Source organism: Geotrypetes seraphini, chromosome 11 (assembly GCF_902459505.1).
Source record: "Geotrypetes seraphini chromosome 11, aGeoSer1.1, whole genome shotgun sequence".
In the NCBI taxonomy this organism is placed as follows: domain Eukaryota; kingdom Metazoa; phylum Chordata; class Amphibia; order Gymnophiona; family Dermophiidae; genus Geotrypetes; species Geotrypetes seraphini.
Window position 1 is genome coordinate 65,486,163 of NC_047094.1, and position 20,975 is coordinate 65,507,137.

General features: G+C 43.2%; 1 protein-coding gene across 2 annotated transcripts in view; it reads right to left on the reverse strand.

The window, feature by feature from the left end:
* The window catches only part of RGS11 (regulator of G protein signaling 11), a 172,294-nt gene extending 152,391 nt beyond the window's left edge, over positions 1–19,903 (reverse strand). For both annotated transcript variants that reach the window (XM_033962575.1, XM_033962574.1), the window contains exons 1-4: positions 19,780–19,903; positions 15,680–15,776; positions 8,879–8,929; positions 927–1,033 (exon numbers count right to left, since the gene is read on the reverse strand). In XM_033962575.1, the coding sequence (XP_033818466.1) occupies positions 927–1,033; positions 8,879–8,929; positions 15,680–15,776; positions 19,780–19,839 (315 nt within the window). In that variant the 5' untranslated portion in view covers positions 19,840–19,903. The remainder of the gene's footprint in view (positions 1–926; positions 1,034–8,878; positions 8,930–15,679; positions 15,777–19,779) is intronic.
* Positions 19,904–20,975: the final 1,072 nt, after the last annotated feature.

Sequence of the window (20,975 nt, forward strand, 5' to 3'; positions counted from 1 at the left end):
AACAAATAGGGATTTATTTTGCTTCACAAAAGAGGGCATGGATAAATGGAACCATATCAAGGGCTGTGCAATTGATACAACCAATCAGAGTGCAAATATGGAGGCGTGCAAAAACTGTTCTCTCCACTTATTGGCAGTGGAAAAGTGGGCAGGGAGGGCAGTGGGTAAGTCACATAGGGTGCAACTATAGTGCAGTGAGGTCCTGTGAATCAGTAGGAGAAGCTCTCAAATAATTTCTTTCTCTATTAGATATGAAATCCAAATCCAAAGAAAGAAGTTTGCCAATGGGTATGGCTACTTGCATTTTAAGGAATGAGGGTGCTATAGGGACCATCACCAGACTACCCAAAGAATACGGAGAGAGAGGATCTAATCATGCAGGAGCCTACTGCCACTGCTGTGGTGACATTAGCGGCATGGCACACTGGTTTGGATTTTAGATTTAATTACTCAACTTTTCCAAATCTCAGCTCATGACAAGTTACATATTCAGGTGCACGAGTTCAGCATGGCATCTGTTTTGTTCATTCCTTCTGATGCTCTAGGTCAGTGTATTACAAACTGTGTGCCTCCTGAGATTTCGGGTGTGCCGCAAGAGGAGGACGAGAGGCGCCGGCTGATTGCCTTTAGGACGTTTCTCTTGCGACGATCAGCCAGCATCAGCACCTCTCTTTTTCTCCGCACGTCTTCCCTTCCGGCACCCCCCACTGGTAGCTCAGGGCCTCTCTGGAGGGCATTTGCACATGTGCGGATGTTGACGTGATGACACGTGTGTGTGACATCATCGCTTTGACGTCCGCACACTTCAGGATGTCTCGAGCCGTGGCCACTACATTTAGTGTGCTGTGGCTCGACAAAGTTTGCTAGACATTGCTATAGGTGTTTCACTGTGCTGGGATGGGGGAAAGGGGCAGGCTTTACCATACCTGGAATCTGTATGGTGACTCATCTGCCTTTAGGATCATGTTCCTGGAATCTTTTAGTGGATAGAGATAACCGTATCGAACTACCAGATTCCCCAAATGCAGAGACTCTAGAAATGAGAGAAGCCAGATCCAGTTTGCAATCATATTCTATGTTTCTAGATTTCTGTTTATAATCAAATGTCATTACTTTTTTTTTAGCTAGCAAGTGGTATTGCCTAACCTCTCCCTCCACCAAATTACTCATGAATCCCAGAATAGAAGACTTTCCTTCCCAGCAACACTCCTCAAGCTCCAGTAACACATGACTCTTACTCCCAACCCTCCTCAGATCCCATAAAACACAGGACATACCCTACAGTAGTCCTCCCAAGCTCCATCAATACACTTAGAACCCGAACAACACAGGACATGTCTCCCCCATATAGCCCCAAAATGCTACTACTACTTATCATTTCTATAGTGCCGCCAGATGCATGCAACACTGTACTGTATGTTACATTAACCATGTAACCATGCTCAACAGAGTCTACAATCTAAGTCACGTCTTCCCCCAGGCTTCCTGAGCTCCATCAACATAGGGCATGGGCATGGCTCCCCTAATCAGTCCCAACATAGGACACACTTTCGCCCAGTCTTCTTAACCCCGGCAACACAGAATTCTTTTCCCATCCCCTTTAAAATCAGCCTTAGTCCCTATTCTATTTCTTCTCCAGAGAACGCAATGTTGATGGCATCAACGTAATGAAATCTACCATGGGGCAGAAGCTCCAGGAGGCAGCACTGACCTGACTTGCCAGGAGCAACAGCATTTAAAGTTACAGATACCGGCTAGAGAATTGGGTTGCTGCTGAGCTTATCACGGAAAGGGATCTCTTAGCCGAGTTAAGTTTAGCGGCAACCCATCCCCATCCCCCGCGAAGACTACCGGCAGGAGGGATGCCCAATCCCTCCTGGCAGAACTCATCCCCCGAAATTTATTTAAAGGGAGTGGGTGACCAATAAAACCAGAGAATAGAATAGGATTCCCCTATTATTCCCCATCACAGGACTCTTCCCCCCAAACAGCATAGGATGCTCTAAACTTCAAGATTCCAAGTAAGCACAGGACACTCTTTTTCATCAATCCCCCCCCCCCCTTCCAATCTTAGCCTGCATCTACAGCTCTGTGAGGAAACATATTCATATAACCTTTGAATTTAATAACAAAGTCCAATCATGCTAATGTCATTACCTACAGTCACACCTGAGCAACTTTGTCCTCCAGGAAGCTGGTATTAATTATAAGTAGTTTAATAGGTGAACCATCTTCCTCATTTTTCTAATTAGAGGAGCTTATTATAGCTGCAGTTTAAAGAGAGGAAACTCATGGCTTCTCTCCTCCAGCATATCTCCCATAAAGGGATTTCAAAAAGAAAACAAAAAATATAGAATGAGTTTGAGTTTCCGAATGGTCCTGGGAGACAGCAAGCTGAAGCCGAACCTAGTATGTGTCAAATAAGGATAAAACTTGTATTGAAGAACCTTGCACTGTAACTATGGCAAATCGTAACCTGTTAACTGTATATTATGCCAACCTGTAACCCATTCTGAGCTCTTTGGGGAGAATGCCAAATTCCAAGTTTATTAAAATTTGATATACTGCCTTAAAAATTGTCAAAACAGTGTACATTACATTAAAAAAAAAATAAAAAATAAAAATATATATATATATATATATATATAAAACTGGGAAAATATTATTAATGCTTTAGACAAATACATGACAGACCGGGACATAAGGGAAGAGAGGTAGAACTACAATCATTTATAGGCGAGAAGGAGAAAAAGGGTAGCACATTTGGGGAGGGAAACTATGCTCTTCCTTAATTATTATTTTTGGCAGTAAACAGTGATCTGGGCCGGACAGGAAGTCATAAGTTATATGCACTCTTAAACAGGAAGGTTTTTAAATAAAGTCGATGTTTTCTTCCTCTCTTAAATAGGCCGATAATGAATTCCAGTGCTCGGGTGCAGTTACAGAGAAAATACGTTTGCGGGTTGCATCATAAAAAAGGTGTCTTAAAGAAGGGATATCAAATGAATTAAATAAATAAATACAGATTTTCACTAGAACAATTTCCTGGGCTAAAAAAAAAAAAATAGCCATTAACAAAGGTGCCTAATTACCTACTTTCAGGAACGAGACTTGGGGCCTCTTCTATCAAAAGTATTTCCCTGTAACTTAATCGCGTGTCCCCTAGTCTTTGTAATTTTTGACGGAATGAAAAATCGATCCACTTGTACCCATTCTACACCGCTCAGGATTTTGTAGACTTCAATCATATCTCCCCTCAGCCGTCTGTTTTCCAAGCTGAAGAGCCCTAACCATTTTAGTCTTTCCTCATACGAGAGGAGTTCCATCCCCTTTACCATCTTGGTCGCTCTTCTTTGAACATTTTCTTGCACCACTATATTTTTCTTGAGATAAGGAGATCAGAATTGAATATTCCAGATGAGGTTGCACCATGGACGATACAGGGGCATTATAACATTCTTAGTCTTGTTAACCATCCCTTTTTAAATAATTTTTAAATAATTCCTAGCATCCTATACATTAAAGAGGACATCAAAACCACCAGGATCACAGATGTCAAGTACACCGGGGAGTCCCTCTGGGTAAACCTGATAAGAGGCAGAGAAAAATGCCTGTATCTAGGTGTGGTATACAGACCCCCAAGACAACTGGAAGACATGGACGCAGAATTAATTGAAGACATAGAGAATATCACTCTATGAGGAGAAGCTGTACTGCTAGGGGACTTCAATATGCCTGATGCAGACTGGAACTCATTTTCAGCGACAACCAGCGGTAGCAGGAGGCTCTTAACCTCCATAAAGGGAGCACGTCTCAAACAAATGGTAACGGAGCCCACTAGGGCCCAGGCGATCCTCGACCTGGTACTCACCAACGGGGAAAGCATCTCAGAGGTCTCAGTAGGAGATACGCTAGCCTCCAGCGACCACAACATAGTATGGTTCAACCTTAGGAAAGGCTTCCCTAGATCAAACACGAAAACAAAGGTACTCAAATTCCGGGGCACAGACTTCGCATGCATTGGAGATTTCGTCCATCGGACGCTGCAGGACCAAGCGGAGACCGATGATGTAGAAGTTAAGTGGTTAACACTGAAATCAACCATACATGAAGCAAGTAGCCACTTCATAAAATCAGTAAATAAACGACAAAGAAACAATAAACCCCAATGGTTCACCGCGGAGATCTCGCACCTCATTAAGGAGAAGAAAAAAGCGTTTCTCTCCTACAAGCGCACGGAGAAAAGAGAAGCAAAGGTAGAATATAGGACCAGGTCTACAGCGGTCAAAATGGCAGTTAGGGAGGCAAAACTTCGAGTGCAAGAAATTCTGGCAAAAAACATTAAAAAGGGGGACAAATCCTTCTTTAGGTATATTAGTGACAGAAAAAGGAACACAGGCGGGATAGTACACCTTTGAAGACCGGACGGAAGTTACGTGGAAGCAGATTCCGATAAAGCCGAACTACTGAATGAATACTTCTGCTCAGTCTTCACCTGTGAGGCACCGGTACACAGTCCGCAGTTGGGCAACACAAAGCACAGAAGACCCGTTTCAGAATTTTGAGTTCACACCAGGTGAAGTTTACAGTGAACTGGCAAGACTCAAGGTGAACAAAGCCATGGGACCAGACAATTTGCACCCAAGAATGCTCAGAGAATTGAGCAATGTCCTGGCGAAACCGTTGGCTGAGCTATTCAATCTCTCCCTAAGTAAGGGGAAAGTTCCCCTGGACTGGAAATTAGCTAATGTCATTCCTCTGCATAAAAAGGGTTGCAGGGCAGAGGCTGCGAATTATAGACCGGTGAGTCTCACATCAATAGTGTGCAAACTCATGGAAACACTAATTAAAAGCAAATTGGACACGATCTTGAAGGAAGGGAATCTTCGGGATCCTAGTCAGCATGGATTCACCAAGGGTAGGTCCTGCCAATCCAATCTCATCAGCTTCTTTGACTGGGTAACAAGAAAGTTGGACTTGGGAGAGTCTTTGGACGTCATGTACCTGGACTTCAGTAAAGCTTTTGACAGTGTCCCACACCGCAGGCTGCTAAGCAAGATGGAATCGATGGGGTTAGGAGAGACACTAACTGCATGGGTCAATGATTGGCTGAGTGGCAGACTTCAGAGGGAGGTGGTTAATGGTACCCTCTCTAAAACATCAGAGGTGACCAGTGGAGTGCCGCAGGGCTCGGTCCTGGGTCCACTCCTTTTCAACATATTCATAGGGGATCTGACTCAAGGGCTTCAAGGTAAAATAACACTATTCGCCAAACTATGTAATATAGTAAGTGAATGCAGTTTACAGAATTATATGGTGCAGGACCTGCTTACATTGGAAAGTTGGTCCTCAACCTGGCAGCTAGGCTTCAATGCTAAGAAATGTAAGGTCATGCACCTCGGAAGCGGAAATCCATGCAGGACGTACTTCTTGAACGGAGAAACTTTAACTAGGACTTCAGCAGAATGAGATTTAGGAGTAATCATCAGTGCAGACATGAAAACTGCCAATCAAGTGGAGAAGGCTTCATCTAAGGCAAGTCAGATACTGGGTTGTATCAATAGAAGTTTCGTCAGCCGAAAGCCTGAAGTCATAATGCCGTTGTACAGGGCCATGGTGAGACCTCATCTGGAGTACTGTGTGCAATTCTGGAGGCCACATTACAGTAAAGATGTGCGCAGAATTGATTCGGTTCAGCGGACGGCCACCAGGATGATCTTGGGGCTCAAGGGTCTCTCGTACGAAGAGAGACTGAACAAATTGCAGCTCTGCACTCTCGAGGAACTTAGGGAGAGGGGAGACATGATCGAAACATTTAAGTACCTCACGGGACGTGTCGAAGTGGAAGATGATATTTTCTTTCTCAAGGGACCCTCGGCCACAAGAGGGCACCCGCTCAAACTCAAGGGCGGAAATTTCATGGCGACACCAGAAAGTATTTCTTCACAGAGAGAGTGGTTGATCATTGGAACAAGCTTCCAGTGCAGGTGATCGAGGCAGACAGCGTGCCAGACTTTAAGAATAAATGGGATACCCATGTGGGATCCCTACGAGGGTCAAGATAAGGAAATTGGGTCATTAGGGCATAGACAGGGGGTGGGTAAGCAGAGTGGGCAGACTTGATGGGCTGTAGCCCTTTTCTGCCGTCATCTTCTATGTTTCTATGTTCTATTTGCTTTTTTGGCCGACGTCACACATTGGGCAAAAAATTTCATCGTATTGTCTACTATGACACCCAGATCCTTTTCTTGGGCACTAACCCCCAATGTGCATCACTTTGCATTTGTCCTCATTAAATTTTATCTGCCATTTGGACGCCCAGTCTTCCAATTTCCTAAGGTCCGCCTGCAATTTTTCACAATCCGCATGCGTTTTAACAACTTTGAACAGTTTAGTGTCATCCTATTGCCAGCTCCAAGCTGATAAAGGTTTCCAGTGGTAACAGCAGACTTTGATTCCTGCGCTGTTTCTGAGCATTAGGAAGAATAATAAGCACCTCATTTACATTTGTTTAATTAACATTTGTATGTTATTTGCGCTTATCTTCAGCGCCCACACTGTTCCCTGTGCTGGTGCCATCTGAACATTGCGAGCAACCAGATGCCAGACTAGTCTGGCTCTGATTGTCCCTAGCACCAGCTTTAGGTTCTGAGCATTAGCCTGCAGGACTGTTATTCTTTCTGTACTGCTGAAATCTCCTCTTCCATTCTCCCCTTCTTGACTTTTTTTTTTTTGTGGAGGTGTGGCCTAGTAGTTACAGCAGCTTTCTCAGCATCCTGAGGTTGTGAGTTCAATTCCCACTGCAGCTCTTTGTGACTCTGGGCAAGTCACTTAATACTTCATTGCCCTAGGTACAAAATAAGTACCTGTCTAAAATATGTAAACCACTTTGAACATGTAACCACACAGAAAAAGCAGTATAACAAGTCCCTTCCCCTTTACCCTTTTTTTATTCTCAATTATTTTAGGTTTAGGTATCAGGGTTTGATTTCCTCAAGTTCCATTGGTTTTGCACATGAGGGAGGAGAGTAAGAGTTCCCTCGTTTCCGTTTTTATACAGTGATATTAATGTTGGCCATTTTCAAGCAGTAGGACAAATCCTCCTGTCTGGGGTTCAGGGGAACTTTTTTTGAAGATAAGTGGGTAGTTAGGGGAAGGAGGGTTGGACTGAGATTCACAAGAGAAGGGAATTAGGGGAGGTCTAGATAAGGAGGGGGAGGGGTTACCTTATCCAAAAATGCAATCTATTCTAGACTATCACACATTATACTTGAGGTTTTTGTGATGGTATTTGCTGAGGACTTTTCTTTCACTTTTTGATAAATTCTAGGACATAATATTGTTTGTTTGTGTTGTGGTTTCAATAAAATCATTAAACTTTAAAAATGTGTGCTGACAGGAAAAAAAAACAGCACAACCCCAACATTAAGATACAACCTTTTGCTGCATCACAAGCAGGGATTGGCTCAAGAACTGACAAGAAGGAAGACCTATAAAAAACTGTTGGACTACCTCAGGGGTAGGCAATTCCGGTCCTCGAGAGCCGAAGCCAGGTCAAGTTTTCAGGATATCCATAATAAATATGCATGAGATAGATTTGCATCTCAAGGAGGCAGTGCATGCAAATCCATCTCGTACATATTCATGGTAAAGATCCTGAAAACCTGACCTGGCTCTGGCTCTCGAGGACCGGAATTGCCTACCCCTGGACTACCTGAATCCCATTCCCTACCCTCTCCCCCAAAAAGTGCCCTGGTGGCCCAGTGGGGCCCTGGTCCTTCCATTCCCCTTCCCTTGACTCTCTGTTCTCCCAACCCCAGAAATACTCATGGAATCCTACCCTACACCTCCCATCTGAAAGATTTTCCTAGTGGTCTTCGGCCCCTCCTTTTTCCTCCACCACTGAGTACTCATTCAATTGCAGCAGCAGCTAAGTGCAGGCAGTCACTGGGGAATCATGCCTCCCCCACACACGCTTTGGATTTAAGCCTCCCCAAATTACACCACCATCTGCTGCTATGGCTGGTGGAAATTCCCAAGTTTCACCAGTGGAAGAGGTCCTCCAGCAGTCGCCTGGTAGTTGGCAGCATTGGGCCACTTCATGCATGCTGGATGAGGAGGACTGGTAGCATGGATCAATAGCATGGAATATTGCTACTATTTAGGTTTTTGTCAGGTACTTGTGTCCTGGATTAGCCACCGTGATGATGGGATACTAGGCTAGATGGACCATTGGTCTGATCCAGTAAGACTATTTTTACAAGTATATTCTTATGCTTAGTTTTCATACATGTGCAGAAAATGAACACGCACTGAGAGAAGATGATGCAGTGGTGACACTTTCCATGAATTGTCATCACACCAGTCTCCCCCCACACATGCTCTCATGCATGCAGGAAAACTGAGCTTGCGCAGTGGGGAGCAGCATGGTGGTGCTCTGTAGAAAGTGCTGTCAACTGCCAGACCACCTTTGGAGGACCTCTTCTGAAGGTAGAACTTGGGTTCCCACCAGCTCAGGTATTTGAGAGTCACAGTTTGGGTGGAGAGTAGGGTTGGAGTGGAGAGCGAAAGTGGGGCAAACTTTTGTACACCCCCTCCACTTTGGGCTCAGGGGCCCCCTCTAAAATTAACAGTCTGGCTACATGACCGGCAGGCACACTTCTGCCTCTTGCATGCATGGACTTCTCATGTTCTACATCTGTCTGCTGTCTGTAAATGAACATCAGCCTCAAATGGCACAACAAAAATTAGAATTCTGTGATAATATTACTGCAGAAAGCAGAAAGGGATAAAGGAAGAAAGGGGAAAGGAAGACTCATGCTGTATTATGGATTCAAGGATGCAGAAGCACAAATCCCAAAACATAAGAACAGTTTACCTTCTTCTGGGATGGACAACTTCTGAATCAGCCACTCTACAATGTCACTTCCTGAAGGAAGAAGATAAGTTTTGACCTTTACAAGGGAAGGGATTCCAAGATAGACAAGCACTTTAAACTTTAACTTCCAAGGTAAAAATTAACCCCCTTATCAAGAAAATTGTATGTGAGAACACAGCAGGCTATTTAATATGCACAAGTGTGACAGAGTGCACCTCCCATCATGGATGACCAATATACCAGAAACACCTAAAGAAAGTGCTGCATTTAGGATTACACATTTAGCCTGGGCATAGGAAGATGTCAGCACACAAGCATCCATAATGTCTGGAATACCCTTGTAGAGGGTGAAGAGGAAGGTAACCGCCGGCAGCAACGGGAGTTTAGTAAAAATATTGGTTTTCTTATAAACATACATTAAGTGCGATTTATCTTTGTTTTGGCAGGAAGAAGTTTCACTCTGTTATCGATCCAGCTTACGGGGGGGCTCTCTGAAGAAGCCAACGGCGAAACGCGTTAGAGCCCGCTGGAGTGAGACTGCTTCCTATCCACCCGTGCAAGCTAAGTTTAAGTTTTTTCAAATATTGGAAACGTTAAAGACACGTTTGTTATCACAGTTAATTTCATCTCACAAGCTTTTAAAGAATTCTTTCTACCAACAAAGATGATGCGATGATAGAGCATTGAAACACTTACATGGGCTTGTCCCCGGTTTGTGATTTCACCACCTTTTTCAAGGTTCTGAGCACCTCTATGGTTAAAAGTTTTTTCATATATGAAGTTCTCCTTGTTTTGTTAGTTGTTTGGTTCTACTCTTTGGGGGACGGTGTAATATATATATTTTGACCTAGTAGTTTTTTGATTGGAATACCCTTGTGTCATCAAATCTGTCACCACTGCTGATTCTACCTTTTGGATCTCTGTTAATGCTTCCAATCTACTTCTAATCCAAGTTTTCTGCATTCATTGTATGCTAATAGATCTCATGCATACTCATTGGGGAAATCCTGAAAACCTGACTGGATTGCGGTGATGGTATGTGATGGTAAGGATGGTGTAGATCAGTGTTTCCCAAGTCAGTCCTGGAGCACCCCCTTGCCAGTCAGGTTTTCAGGATATCCACAATGAATATGCATGAAATAGATTTTCATACAATGGAGGTAGTGTTTGCAAATGAATCTCATGCATATTCTTTGTAGATATCCTGAAAATCTGACTGGCAAAGGGGTACTCCAAGAATGACTTCGGAAACACATGGGGTAGACTGAGAGGTAAATATACCAAGACATAATCTATATCTATTCAGAAAGGATGAAATAGATTTTAAATTTTAATTAGAATGCAGCCCTAACATTCAGCACTTAACCACCTAAGTGAAACCAGATAAAGATAGGTCTGAATTTTATGCCATCTGCTCAGTCCGGTCAATTTAAGCAGTTAAATGCTGAATATTGGCAGTTAACTGTATTAGTACTGACTCCGCCCTGGACTGCACACAAAATAGCTGGCTACAGCTTTTACAGTTAGTGCTGATATGAGGGGCCATAGAAAAGTTCTCGGCCCAACCAAGAAGACAATGTTATGTAGCCATGAAACTTACAAGTGGGGCCGAGAACTTTTCAGCAGCCCCTGGTATTCTGTGGCACTTACCAGTTACTGTACGTCAGTGGTCTCAAACTCAAACCCTTTGCAGGGCCACATTTTGGATTTGTAGGTACTTGGAGGGCCTCAGAAAAAAATAGTTAATGTCTTATTAAAAAAATGACAATTTTGCATGAGATAAAACTCTTTATAGTTTATAAATCTTTCCTTTTGGCTAAGTCTTAATAATAATATTGTCATTTATAGCTAAAGAAACATTTGATCAAGAAACTGTTTTTCACTTTTGTGATTATGATAAACATACCGAGGGCCTCAAAACAGAACCTGGCGGGCCGCATGTGGCCCCCGAGCCGCAAGTTTGAGACCACTGCTGTACATGCTACAGAACATCAGAGGACAGCCCTGCACAAGTAATTTAACTGCCAACTGTTTATGTTCAATGCAAGTGGTTTTAAACTCTGCAGTCTGTTATTAGGGTTATCCAAGTGGTTGACTAGTGAGTGTCACATCAAGTACAAGTTGCTGCTGAGTGTTTATGATATGAGTCTGCATCAAAATGCTTCTTGGTATTTACATAATTATTTGCAACCTTCTATGCCACCTAGAAATTTACAGTCAGCTCATATCCAAGGACTGGTAATACTAGTCTGGATATGATCAGGAATAGTTCTTTTTTTGTATGCTGGTCCTTTGGAATGGAACAGATTGTCCTTGTGGTGAAAACAGCAGCGGGACTTATGCACTTTTAAGAAATCATTGAGGCATCATTTGTCAAATGACAGCAGCTCCTTGAAGTACAGTTATAATGAACAATTTGCAGATACTATATTTTGATGTGTGTCTGTGTTTGTTTTATAAATATGTATGTTTTATTGTAATCCGCCTTGGCAAAATAGAAATAATAGACCATAAATTGGCCAGGAGCCTCTGTTGCCTGATTAAATCACTTTGAATGTTGACCCTGTAGCATTTACACCTAATAAAATATACTCTCCCTTTTACTAAACCGTGATAGTGGTTATTAGCGCAGGGAGCCGCACTGAACTCTATGAGCGTCGGAAGCAGCGCGGAGCATACAGCGCAGCTCCCTGCGCTAATAACTGCTATCGTGGTTTAGTAAAAGGGATGGATAGTGAAGAAATTCAAAGGATCTTATATGAACCTAAGTGTGTGTACTACAGACTGTTATTATGGTTTATTAATCATTTGGTATAAACTTTCACAGCAAAAACCAATCAAAATGGTTCACAATAAAACCAAACAGAAAAGAAAGAAGAAAGAGAGCAGGGGTCCTAATAACAGAAAGAAGGAAGGCTACTAGCATTTCATTATCTACAACAGGGGTGTCCAAGTCCCTCTCGAGGGCCGCAATCCAGTCGGGTTTTCAGGATTTCCCCAATAAACATGCATGAGATCTATTTGTATGCACTGCTTTCATTGTATGCTAATAGATCTCATGCATATTCATTGGGTAAATCCTGAAAGCCCGACTGGATTGTGGCCCTCAAGGAGGGACTTTGACACCCCTGATCTACAAGGCCAGCATACAATGAACAGATGCTGTTAAGGGGGGAACCCAACTCAACCAGATATAAAATAGAGAGTGCTGGATCAAATTTGAAGGTGCAATCACAGGAAAACATCAATCCACTGGCGCATTTCTTAAAATCTGGAGCCCTTTCCAAAATTACAGCGTTTTGGACCATTGACATACAGTAATTTAGAACATATTGCTTAATACATATAATGATTACTTTGTGTTGGGTTAACATGATACTCATTGAGTGTACTCCTTCATATTCACAATATTTCTTCTACTCAGTGGCGTACCAAGGGGGAGGCGGGGGGGAGGTCCGCCCCGGGTGCACGGCTTGGAGGGGTGCACAGCCGGCCAGGTCCTCCTGCCCTTCCTTTCCACCGGCCGCGCCGCTACAATCCTACCTCCCCCGCCGACAAGAAGTCTTTCCGATGTCAATTCCGACATCGGAGAGGACGTTCCGGGCCAGCCAGGCAGTGATTGGCTGGCCTGGAACGTCCTCTCCGACATCGGAATTGACGTCGGAAAGACTTCTTGTCGGCAGGTGGAGGTAAGATTGCAGGCGCGGACCGGGAGAAAGTAAGGGGAGAGGCACTTTTTTTTTTCTCCGCGGTAGGTAGTGCAGGATGTAGGCAGGCAAGCTGGCTGGCTTTAGCGCAGCAGGAAGGGAGGGAGATAGGTAGGCAGACAGGCAGGCTGGCTTTGGGGGTGGAGAAAATCTGGAAGGCAGTGGGGGGGACATAAGGAGGCACTGGGGGCACTAAGGACACTGGAAGGAGGCACTGGGGCAACATGAACACAGGAAGGAGGCACTGGGGGCACTATGGACATGGGATGGAGGCACTCGGGGCACTAAGTACACGGGAAGGAGGCACTGGGGGGCACTAAGGACACAAGATGGGACACTGGGGGCACTATGGACACAGGAAGGAGGCACTGGGGGCACTAAGGACACAGGAAGAAGACACTGGGGGCACCATGGACACAGGAAGGAGGCACTGGGGACACTATTGACACAGGAAGGAGGCACTGGGGGCACTAAGGACATGGGAAGGAAGGAGGGAGGGAATAGAAAGGGGCAATTGTTGGGCCTGAGTGAAGAAAGAAAGAAATGAAAGAAAGGATACACAGTCAATTAATAGATGTCCCCTTTTGATGAAAAAAATAAATGGTCACGTTACCTCTGACTTATTTTGTCTGCAGCAGAGTCGGCAGCTGCGCTGAGGTGCAGGAAGGTCCCGTGATGACTCATCTACTGGCTCTGCTCCAAAAGAAGTAAGTTACGTCAGAAGGGGTGGACCTGGCAGACGCAGTCATTGCGGGACTTTGCCACAACTCCCTGCGTCTGCTGGGTCTACCCCCTCCGACGTAACTTACTTCTTCCGGAGCAGAGCCAGCAGATGAGTCATCGCGGGACCTTCCAGCATGCGGCTGCTGAGTCCACTCCAGAGCAAATGCATCGGAGTGGGGTGGACTGGCAGCCGGCAGCTACAGTCATCGTGGGACCTTGCTGAATGAAGGGAGAGAAAGGAGCAAGATTTCTGGAATGGAAGAGTGGTGGAGGGAAAGAAAGGGGGCAGGGTGGTATGGAAGGGTGGTGCTGATAGAATTGATGTACAGAGAAAGGGGAGAGACATAAGGGAGAAGGATATTGGAGGGAAAGAAAGGGGGCAGATGCTGATTGAAGAGGGGTGGATGGCGAGAGAAAGGGCAGACATTGGATGGTAGTGGGGAACCTATGCTGGATGGAAGTGCAGCTGGGAGAGATAAGAGAGCAAATGCAGGAAGGAAATGGGAGGAGAGAAAGAGGAGAGCAGATGCTGGATGGAAGTGGACAGAGAGAGGAGAAGGTACTAGATGGAAGGGTTGGAGAAAGAGGGTACATGATGGAAGGAGGGGGGATAAATAAAAGGAGGGCACATGATGGGGAGAAAAGGATTGAGTTAGGGAAACATTGGAGGGGTGAGGGAAAGAGGTAGTAAGAACATAATCTAGACAGATACAAAAAATAAATTGAAAAGGAAAATGAGGGAAAAATGGAAAGGGATTGCAGAGGAGAGGTGTGGGAGAGGGAAGGAGAGGAGAGAGATGCCAGATCAATGAGGGTGAAAGGAGAGATGGAAGGGGGAGGCATACAGTTTCTGGAAGGGGCATAGAAGGAGAGAAGATGCCATATAGGGGAAGAGAGACGGCAAACAGTAGATGGAAGGAAGAGAGTTACAAGAAGATGAATAAAGCAGAAACCACAAGAGACAAAGGTAGAAAAAAATAGTATTCATTTATTGCTTTACGAGACATGTGTCACTGTTTCTGTGGTGCACTGTATGCAGAGTCCAGCTTCTTACTGGTTCAATTTAACCTTTGTCTATGTATTTCTATTTTATCCCCCCCCCCCCCCTTTTACAAAACTGTGGAGCGTTTTTTAGCACCAGCCGTGGTGGTGGTAGCAGCTCTGATGCTCAGAATTCTATGAGCGTCAGAGCTGTTACCACTGTGACTAAAATCCACACTACAGTTTTGTAAAAGAGGGAGGGGTTAGTTTGTGATTACATATTCCATACTAGGCAAAGGTGTTTTCTGTGTTCTGTGTGTTCTAAAGACATGGTTTTTTGTTAGGATTGACTGCAGGATTGATCTGTACTAGTCTGGCTTGTTTAGTTTTACAATGGGTGTATTGATGTTGTACTGCAGTATGTAAGATGCTGCCTTTTCCTAGGTACTCATGTGTGACATGTGGCTTGTTACTAAAAATCATGTTTTTTGTACAGATGGGGGGGTGTCAAACAATGATGGGCCCCGGGTGTCATATATGCTAGGTACGCCACTGCTCCTACTGATAATGTGTGTACTGACTCCACTATGTAATACTTCATGTATGTTAATACATAATCCTATGTTTTGTACAGTTAAATGGTAAGTTTGTTAATTTATATCATAGTATTAATAAAATCTATTTAAAAAAAAAAGAAAGAAATAAGAGGATATTTGAATTCTTACAAGGATAACTATGCAGTGTAGCACTGCTGAAAATTATGGCCCTATTTTACTAAACCGTGGTAGAGATTTCTACTGCGGCCCGGGGTACTAATTGCTCCGATGCTGCTCCATTGCTCATAGGAATTCTAGGAATGTTGGAGCAGTGTTGGAGCATTTAGCACTCCGGGTCATGGTACCTCTACCACGGCTTAGTAGATTGGGTTGGGGGTGGAGGTGTTATATGTCAAAGTGTGTGAGATAACTAAACACACTTCTACTTGTCATCAAAAACAAAACAGGTACATATGTGTGTCACAAACACCAATACAAGGATACTACAAGTGCCAAGAAAAGCAGAACAATCAATAAAATAAAAAACGAGGAGTAAAACACCTCAGATTCCAACCTCCACCCTACAGAGATAAGTGACAGGTATAGCAGGGTACAAAAAAACTCATAGGCATAAAAACCTCCTCATATACAATAAAATCGGTGCTCTGCACAATGCAAGTAAATCCACTGAAATTCAAAAGTTAAGTGTGTGAGATAACCATGTGATAGATCACTGCCAGTAACTATCTTACAACTTAAGAAATAACTGTACATTAACATTATAACATGCCTGCCTGGAATCACTTGTTATGGCATGTAAGATAACAGTGTGCTAGAACATTAATTGGAATTACCTGTTACAGCATGTGGAATAACAGTGAACAGTAGCCTCTGATTTCTCATCTTGATACCTATGTCTGGTTCTTGCATGGCAACAATTAAACGTTCCATCTGAGAAAGAAAAGGGGGAGCAGAGAGAACAGCTGTGCCACGGAATGGTGCAGGTTTCACTGAAATACTGCAGCAGATACAAACACACCCCACAAACTCAGACAGACCAATAAGAATAGAGACCTGTATGTATACATCTCTCTGTTTCTTTACTTATTTATTTAAAAAATTTCTAACCCGCTTATCAACTAAGCGGGTAACAGTTGCTACATACACAAAAGTAACAAACATTACATATCTATTAATACATTATCAAATAAAACACTTATTAAATCACTATCTTATCTTCAAATTCACATAGGAGTGCTCTGTTAGCTACTAGTATCCACAAATGCAGATGGTCTCCTATTATCCTTTTGTATAACACAGAAATATGCCTTTCTTTCTCTTTCCCCCTGCCTCCCCCCCCTCATTCTTTCTGCCTTTCTTTCTATTTCCCCCTGCCCCCCTCTTTCTTTCTGCCTTTCTTTCTCTCTCCCCCTGGCCCCCCTCTTTATTTCTGTCTTTCTTTCTCTCTCCCCCTGCCTCCCCAAGCCATCGTGCCAATTTCTCCACTTCCCCGTTTCTTTCCCTACCCCCACCCCCAAGCCACCAACGCGATTTCTCCCTGCTGCTTCCCCGAGCCAGGCCTGGCGTGTACAAGCACCAGGCCCACAAGACTTCACTTCCGACGTCAATTCTAACGTCGGGGAGGAAGTTCCAGGCCAGCCAGGCAGCGATTGGCTGGCCCAGAACTTCCTCTCCAACGTCAGAATTGACGTCGGAGGTGAAGTTTTGTAAGTCTGGCGCTTGTACACGCCAGGCCTGGCTTGGGGAAGCAGCAGAGAGAAAAAGATCGCAAAGGCAACACGATCAACTCACGTTGCATTTGTGATCTACTGGTCGATCACGATCAACCATTTGGGCACCCCTGCTCTAGTTAGTCCAATAAAAAAGGTATCACTTTTTCTTCTTCTCTACCCACTATTTTAAGTTCTTGTAAACCGTGTCGAGCTCCATTCTCATGGAGATGATGCGGTATATAAACTTAAGGTTTAGATTAGATTAGATCACTTGGATATTTTTTTGTTTATTATTTCTACATAATTTCTTTGTATTTCTACATATTAATTAATATTCTATCAGATAACAAAATAGTTTCTAACCATTGGTGTCTCTGGTTTTACTATCTGGCTCAGCATCTTCCTCATTCTCTGATCTTGTTTTCCCTATTTCTCTCTCTCTCTCTCTGTAGTGCTCCTTTCCTGTTTTTGTTCCTCCCTGTCTCATTCTTCTCCTGTTTCTTCTCCTCTTTCCTCATTCTTATTTATTTGTCCTCATTCATCTATGTCCTCATATACTTTTCTCATCCCCTTCCTCATAGTATCTTCTGGATTCACCCTCCCACATTCAAGATTTTCTCTTACACATACCCATCCCTATCCTCCATTTCTGTGGGTTCTTCCATTTCTGTGGGTTCTTCTTCCCAATTTCTCATTCCAATAACTAGTTCAATTCCCTCTTATCTAGCATCTCTCTTCCCTCTTCCTTTTACCCCTATGGGGTCTCTCTCAACCTTTTCCTTTATTCACATCCCAGGTTCAGTCTTCACATTTTTCAATCACCAAACAACACATTTTGCATCATTTGGCCCACAGTCATCTCTCATTCTTCTCCCATCTCTCAAATTATTGTAACCCCCTTGGTTACCCAGATGCTGACAGAAGAGTCACACAAAGTTATTTATTTGTTTAGGATCAGAGCTGGGATCAACTTAATAGCTGGAGTCCCACAGCAAGCATGCACCAGACAACAGAAAAAGCCAGGGTTTTTGTGCCATTCATCTCTCCTACCACTGGAGAAGGATTAAACTGTTTAAATTGGACTCCATGTTGCTGCTGATTCATCTAACTAGCTCTTCTGGTTCAGATCATCATTCAGTCAAAGTTGAATATATATTTGGGGATTCTGTACAGCTTGAACAGTTTTTGCAGCTTCATGAATCTAGTAAATAGTCTCCATCTGAATTAAATAGAATTGGAGTTTAGAAAAGTTTTCTTTGCACCATTAATAGTTGATCATTGTATCATGATTATTTTGAAGTTTATTTCCTAAACTGTATCAGGATAACTTCTCCCGTAATGTGGACTAGAGGACATAGTGGTTAATGTTGATTTAAGGGAAAATTTGTCCTTATTTTCTTGTTTTGTAAAATCCTTTATTATTATTTGCATAATGATAATGTTTAAATTTGAATTAAAAAAAAAAAAAGAATTAGAAAAGGTACAGAGGGCAACGAAAATGATAAAAGGGATGGGACGACTTCCCTATGAGGAAAAGCTAAAGTAGTTAGGACTCTTCAAGTTAGAGAAGAGATGGCTCAGAGGTGATATGATAGAGGTCTATAAAATACTGAGTGGAATGGAAAGGGTAGATGTGAATCACTTGTTTACTCTTTCCAAAAATACTAGGACTAGGGGGCATGCGATGAAGCTACTAAATAATGGATTTAAAACAAATCAGAGAAAATATTTCTTCACACAATGTGTAATTTAACTCTGGAATTTGTTGCCGGGGAATGTGGTGAAATCAGTTAGCTTAGCGGGATAAATTCCTAAAAGGCAAGTCCATAGGCCATTATTAAGATGGCTTGGGGAAAGCCACTGCTTATTCTTAGGATAAGCAGGATAAAATCTGTCTTATTACTCGGGATCTAGCTAGGTACTTGGGATCTGGGTTACCCACTGTTGGAAACAGGATACTGGGCTTGATGGACCTTTGGTCTGTCCCAGTATGGCAATTCTTATGTTCTTATGAAACTCTCAGGAGTGGCTCCCACACTGTGCAACTTATGTCCAGAAAGGGCTTTGCCTAAGATGAGACTATCTCTTCCTCAGGAAGCAGGTGAACTTTTGGCTCTTCTCCCAAGCCTTTAATAGAAGAAGCAATTAACTAGCTAGTCACATCACACTCACAAGGACTAACATCGGCTGCACATACTGCAACAAGACTTGCCTATCCCACATACTCAAGCTGAGATCATTTTCATGCATTTTTTTCTGACTGCACATACAATTTTTCCTCAAGTTAATCATCCTTATCTTCTATCTAAACTCTTCTCGCTCTATTTTATCTATCTATATGTTCCATTTCTGCTTGCTCACTTTGCTGTCTATGATGTTTTAATGTGTATTGTGCTGACATTGAAAGTAGATTATGATGCTGTAATGAGTGTAATGTATACTGTTATTTGAATATTTTTTTACCACTGTAATTGTTTATTCCTTATGTCTGGGTTACACTTGCTGTATACTGCCTTGGGTGAATTTTTTCAAAAAGGTGGTAAATTAATCCTAATAAATAAATGTTTTTTCTCTCTTTATATGCTAACCAGATCCCACTATCTCCTTGTACTCTCTCGTGCCCCTTGTATGTCACCTCCATCCTATCTCCCCATACACTCTTCTTATAGTCATTGTCTGCCCTGTACATACCAACTCCATCCTATATCTCCCCTTAGGGCTCCTTTTACTAAGCTGCGATAGCATTTTTAGTGCGCTTAGAATTGCCGCGCGCACTAAGCCCGCGCTACGCAGCTAGAACTAATGCCAGCTCAATGCTGCCGTTAGTGTCTAGTGCGTGCTAAAACCACTATCGCAGCTTAGTAAAAGGAGCTCTTAGTCTCATTCCCACAATTTGCACTCCACCCATACCCTCACCTCTCCTTCTACCCCCTGTATCTCATCCTCCTCTGCCTTTATGCCAAATGGTTCTTAAACGCAAACTCTGGACTACTATATGCCCACCTCTGATACTGTTTATTCCACTCCATCATATTTTAATAATGTCCAGAAATTGTTTTAAAAGTCATAATTCATAGTTGTAGACTGAAGTAGCAAGAAATCTTTTATCCACTATAAAAACCATCTTTGGAGTATAGGAGCTGCTCTCTCTGTCCTCTCCTTAGAATCCATGCTGCCAGCTTCTTCCTAAGACTAGAGAGATGGAGTCTCAGAGAACTTACCTTGGTCAGACATGGCAACTGGCTGAGGTTGTTCCTGCCCTGATGTGTGGTTATAGTCATGCCGATGGCTCAGAACTGACAGCCAAAGAGCTAGATCCCTAACTTCTTTCCTCTCCCAGCTCCCGGACACTGACTGTCCTCACAGGCTCTGCTGCTCCCTTTATACTTCTGCTGCCATCTGATGGTCTAAAGTGAGATTCTGCCAGTTCAGAAATGTGCAGCAGCCCAGGGATTAACCCTTTCACTTCTCATTTGTACTGTAAGAGATCAAGCTCACACCCTTCTCCCACCTCGCTTCTCCCCTGCCGTTGTGAGCCTCTCCTGGGTGAATAGCATCAGATATTTGGGCTTTCCCAAATGACAGCTGCTGGAAAAAAGTTTATTTGGGGAAGAGAAATACCTATTTGTTACAGCTTGAAAAAAAAGGACAGCTTGCAGAAGCCTTCATCAATGGTCTCCTCTAGATCCCTAAATAAGTCCCTAAGGAGTGATTCACCCAACACTTACATGACTTTTACTTGCTTCCCAGGAACCCTCCACTATATATGCTTAGGAAGTCTGGGCAGGCGATCTTTATTCTGTGAACTTCCATTATCTTCTATGGAAGAACATTTGTCACATTGTTTTGCTCTTCCTCTCATGGAGAATCATAGCAACAGATCCACGATTTCCTCCTTTCACCTTTTCAAATTCACTTGCAACACAAAAATAGGTCTAACCAGAAATTTCAATAAGTGCCCTTTTAGCAGCCTTTCTTGCCACTTTTAAAGAAAAAGTACTACTTTTCTGTGCTGAAGATCATATTGCCCAGCCTAAAACTCATAGAGAGTAAATTCTTTATAAGTTGCCAAACGTTAAGCACCAGAATGCTGCATGCTAAGTGCAAATACTATAATGGCATTTGCATACCCCAGGGCCATTATAAAATACTGGTATAAGTCCGCTAGGCATGAGCTCAATGGCTGGCGTAAATGCTTAGGTTTAGATGTAGGCAGTTAGACACATAAACTGATAGTATTCTAGCACCCATATGTGTAAATGCTGGGCCCACCCCTGATCCCTCATGTCCTTCTGGTTACACATGATGGATGTTGCACATACAGAACAAAATTCTATAATTAGCATCTAAAAATCAGATGTCTTTTTAGAGGACATGACCAGGCGTCCGGATGGCTTTTCAAAAGCTTCCAGCTCGG